Raw genomic sequence first — 5,000 nt, forward strand, 5'->3', positions numbered from 1 at the left:
GCATTTGCCCCTTCTTCACCAAATATGCTTTCTATACTTGTCCCATCAAAAGAATTTTCCTTTACCTCCAAAACAGGGGGCTTAATTTTCACTACATCTATACTCTCATCTTTTTCCCTTAATAACTTCTCACTATTTCTTTTATTACACTCTTCTGCTTTACTATGAGAATGATCTAATATATCCACAGCATCTCTGTACTCATCTTTGTGACCAATATCCTCCCTGACTTTGTGTTCAACATCCAAATCTTTAACATCACAGTTTGATTCGGATATCCTGTAGTCAGTTACTACTTCTTCAATGACAACTTTGTGAAGACAAACATCATCTGTTAACAATGTTTCCTCCACATCTCGCTCACCATATTTCTCAACAGCATAACACAGAGCATCTAAACTATTCCCTCTAGTACTCTCTGATGAAGTACCCCCACACCACTCTGTCCTTCTAGAAGTATTCACTTTGCCGTCAGACCTGGTGTTTCGTGTAGTGTCTACACCTTGGCCATCCAAGCTACTTTCTGTATAACCCCATCTTTTCTGGGAGCGAAAGTCTGCCCCATCATCACTTTCAAGGTTCTTCTCACTGTGATCTCCACTTAACTTCTTCCCTCTTTTACTAACTGGTTCTGAAGGCACTTCACTTGTGCCACTTCCATCAGTCCCAACATCTTTTGTGCCCTCTGTTTTCTTAATCTTTCTCCTTGAATTTCCAGATTCCTCTGTGGCACTGTGCACTCTCTTGAGGTTCTGCTGAGGGTGACCCTTGCTCAGATTCTTAATTTGCACTTTGGTTTGGGTTTGAGTCTTCCTACCTTTCTTGTCAGTCTTAGGAGCACACTTTCCTTTGGCACTTGTGCCAGGTTTGCTGGGCTTTTTTGGTACAGCCCAAACTCGTCTCTCAATGGTTGCTCGTCTAGAGGATCTGCGCAGCACATTGGCTTCATTTTTGTTTGGCTGCAAAAATAGAAATATTTAAATTTCTTCTTTTTCATAATCATTATTTGTAATTATACTAAGATGATTTATAAAGGACAGATCAATCAAATCCTTGAAAGACAAAAATATACTATTATAATATTCAATCATGTTTCAACAACCTGTCTCACTCAAAAATCTCCTTTTTTGCATTTTTAAAAGGTATATCCTGATGTATGGCAAAACTTTATTATATATGGGTGTACTGAAACGAGGAGTTGAAAAATACAATTAATAATGAAAATAATAAAAAATCATGATAGGAACATGCAGATTATCTTATATTGCATAATAATAATAAATATACAAAACATTATATTGACAAAAACAATATTACAAACAACCATGATATCTTTAAAGAATAGATTATCAACAATATCAATCTACTTCTGACATTATAAAATCTGATTATACAAAACATTACCATAGCAAACAATGAACTCTTGCATGACAGGAATCATTGCAATATAAGATAAAACTTTGAATAGCAATCATTCTGACCTTAGCATGGCTGACCGAGCTTGTCACCTTGCACTTCATGGTTTGTTCCTGTGGGGAAAAATGTAGTCTATTGTAAAAAGGAGACTATTAGTAATATTTACAACATTACTACAAATAATAGTAATAGTAGCAACTACAATAATAACAAAGTGACAATAGTAACAGTAGTAGTAATAATAATTATAATGATGAACAGCACCTGGCACATGGATATTGAGAGAAACTAAGGTAATACCTTTAAAGAACACCAAACATCACTGTTAGCTACAGAAAACACTCTGCAGAAAGGCAGGGCTACAAAACCCCTTCTCTCAAGGATAAACCTGCTGTGGGTCCCATGACTGTTATGGTGCATGTGCATAAGAAGATGCAGTCCAAAGTTCAAGAATTACCCAATATAGTGTGATCAAAATTGTGGTTTAATCCATTAAGTTCAGTCACCATGGAGTCAATTACCGATCTCACCTATAAGCCTCATTGCTAAAATCTTTAATTTATTTTAGGGGGTGGGTATATTCTTATTACAATTACTATATTGACAATAATCTAATAATGGTGACAATGTTTACAAAATGAAAATCAATAAGGCTTAGAAATATAAATAGATATTTCCCCCTTAAAAATTCAAGATATTGGGGGAAAACAAGGTCAAACAGGTCAAGTGTTTGATTTGAAGATGGTTTCAAGGAGAAAAGAATGAATAAGTAAAAGGCTTCTACAGCATTTTTTCCTAAGTTCCATATTGATAAATGAATCATATACTTTAATATTGGAAGGAAATGAAATTTTGGAAGTGGTTGGAAACAAATAAAATAAAATTATCCACTCCCATCCTGGATAATGTAGGCCTGTATGCAACAGGAAAATGCAAACATTAACACAAAAAAGCTGAAAATTAAACAAGTTCATACTTTAACACTATATAACTAAAATGCAAACATAAAGCACATTCTCATCTTAACAATTTACTTCAAATCAACAGCCAAGAAACATAATTTTATGCCCATCAGGTTGATTTTATTTTAAAAGAAAGTAATGCCTAGACAGTGAGCTGGGGGTGGGGGCTGGGACTCATGGTGAATAATAAAAGTTTTAAACAAAACTGATGTATTGTTAGAAGAAAAAAGGTGCCAATAGCACATGATGCTCCATTCCATCTCAGACAATCCACTATTTTTTTGTTGATAATCCAAACTTAAAACACTAATTAAAATAAGTGCAAAACAGAATACTAAAGATTTTACTTTTACTTTTGATTATTGCTATATTTCTTTTATGTTGTTCGTTTCTCAGCATACTTTTCAATAAAATGTCAACACACACACACACACACATATATATATATATGAACTTGACTGTGGAAAAAAGAGTAATTTAATTCTGTGCAAATCTTCATGCCATATCTTGTCAAAAGACACATGCAATAGAAGCTATAAAACAATTTATAAACAAATATGCATATGAATATCTGTCTATATATAGTCATAGTCAAAACTTGTCAAACATATTTCAAATTCCGTTTTGAACGGGTACAGGTAAGACAGGTTTGAAGCTTCAATTCATGACAAGATTTTTTTGTCACTGTACGCACATATTCAGTAATTATAAAGTCATATGAGAATTTCATAATAAAAATCTATCAAAATAAAAAAGAAGTAACATTCATCACACCACTGGTCCATTCCTAATGTGAGCCATATTTTTACAATATCAAATGTAGATATTTTTACTTTTCAAATATAACTTCCCTTTAAATTTCCTTTCAGTTTACTTCCCTTCTTTTTTTCACATGGTCTGGAGTGCCATACACCCTTCTTTAACAATGCTGACAACAGTGTCAGTTACATTCCCAGGAGAAAACACCTCCTAATAAATACTTACTTGCTTTTCTGTGATAAGGCCCTCACAATAGCTATCTGAAAGCACTCCTCTACCTTTTCAAATGTGATGAGGCACCAATGGCAAACCCACCATCCCTGCCAATGTTGAGAAAACAATGCCTATACTGGGCTGGCAGGACAGTGCAGGATCCCAAGAGTTTAATATCCTGTCCTATACACCTCTTATCTATGAAAAGCACAGCAGAATAGAGCCCAATAACTGAATAATCAAACATGAATTTTAAGGTAAAAACACATTTAATCAATCTTTTGCCCACTGTGTTCTTACTTTTTAAGCAAAATAACTACCTTGAGTATATTCTTGAGTAAATACTGTAAAACTAATGAAGTTCAGTTTGCATTTTCAAACACATACAATCTTTAAACCATGACAATTACAAAATTGTGCTTGTTGACAAAAGGAACCTTAGGATATTACTTATCAATTTCTTATATACCTGGATTCCTCTTCACATCTACCCTGATTACACTTTCTTACTTCCATAATTGAATGTGGTAAATGTTCAGAGATTACATGACATGAAAATACTGAACAGTACTATAATGCTGATAAAATGTAATTTCAACAAAGCAGCATCTTCTACATCTGTCTTGCTTTCACACATTGATTGAATATCACAATTTTAGATTTCTTTAACAAAAATATAAAACTACTCCCTGTATCATCACTGACTACACATTTTATTTCCAAACATTTCCATGTATAAGGTGTGTCCATCAGATGATTTACAAATATCTATACATTTATTAAAGTAAAGATAAGGGCACTGATGAGTGTGCTTCTCGTGATCTGTCTTATCATATACAAGTTACATTAACATGAATATTTGCAATTTGTTTCTCCACCCAAATGTTTTTAGGCCGAGGAACACCCAACTGGTGACACAAGCAAAGGTGTCTGGCCAATAAGAACCTTCATTTCCCTGTTTCACCTTTCATATAAGTATTCCCAAAAGGCGGCGATATTGCTGATTTACGATCGGTGGGAAAAGTGGGATTTAGCAATTTATTTACGTGGTGGAATGAGGATAAATAATCTTTGTTTACATGCATCAGGACCTCCCACAATTCCCCCACAGGACAACATAGGACAATATGGTCTTTCTGCCTTAAATACTTCGATTACCGACAGCATGAAACTAATAGTCTGACCATCTGTCTTGTCTCTTCGTGTGACTTACTGGTGATGAAGAAAAACGTATCTGAATCACACATATTCGCACGCGATGTCGCTCATTTGAGGCAGCGAACGTTCCCTAAAGCGGCCATTTTCGGAAGCCGCGAAGAGGTGGTGCGACGGAAACGAGAGGGCGGTAGAAGGGAATTCCGTTTTCGCCCAGGCTGCAGCAAAGATCTTGCATCTCATCCTATCTGGGCTTTCGTTACGCTAAACACGTAGATTCTATATGCCCAATTACTTTAGCGAAGTCATATCTTAATTTTATTGTGAACTTTTAGGAGTAAATGTAGGAATATAAAATATGGCCTCATGTGCGTCCCGACCGGCTTTCGAGCGAAGGCAGTCGCGGTCGTGGCGGGACACCACACTGCGCATGCGCCAAACGCCATCTTTGTTGCCTCGTGAGCACGCCAGTGTATCGTGCAAGAACAATAATAT

The 5,000-nt window shown here is 35.5% G+C and overlaps 2 protein-coding genes across 2 annotated transcripts in view; one reads left to right on the forward strand and one right to left on the reverse strand.

Annotated features, from left to right (window-relative positions):
- The window catches only part of LOC113803548 (uncharacterized), a 25,786-nt gene extending 21,074 nt beyond the window's left edge, over positions 1 to 4,712 (reverse strand). The window contains exons 1-3 of the mRNA XM_027354334.2: positions 4,564 to 4,712; positions 1,482 to 1,529; positions 1 to 959 (exon numbers count right to left, since the gene is read on the reverse strand). The exon at positions 1 to 959 is cut by the window's left edge and continues 698 nt beyond it. Coding sequence (XP_027210135.2) covers positions 1 to 959; positions 1,482 to 1,520 — 998 coding nt within the window. The 5' untranslated portion in view covers positions 1,521 to 1,529; positions 4,564 to 4,712. The remainder of the gene's footprint in view (positions 960 to 1,481; positions 1,530 to 4,563) is intronic.
- The window catches only part of LOC113803550 (uncharacterized), a gene marked incomplete in the record, with an annotated part of 70,031 nt that continues 68,626 nt past the window's right edge, over positions 3,596 to 5,000 (forward strand). Inside the window, 3 exon segments of the mRNA XM_070136227.1 lie at positions 3,596 to 3,607; positions 4,243 to 4,527; positions 4,853 to 5,000. The exon segment at positions 4,853 to 5,000 is cut by the window's right edge and continues 27 nt beyond it. Coding sequence (XP_069992328.1) covers positions 3,596 to 3,607; positions 4,243 to 4,527; positions 4,853 to 5,000 — 445 coding nt within the window.

This window comes from Penaeus vannamei, chromosome 21 (genome assembly GCF_042767895.1).
Source record: "Penaeus vannamei isolate JL-2024 chromosome 21, ASM4276789v1, whole genome shotgun sequence".
Classification (NCBI taxonomy): domain Eukaryota; kingdom Metazoa; phylum Arthropoda; class Malacostraca; order Decapoda; family Penaeidae; genus Penaeus; species Penaeus vannamei.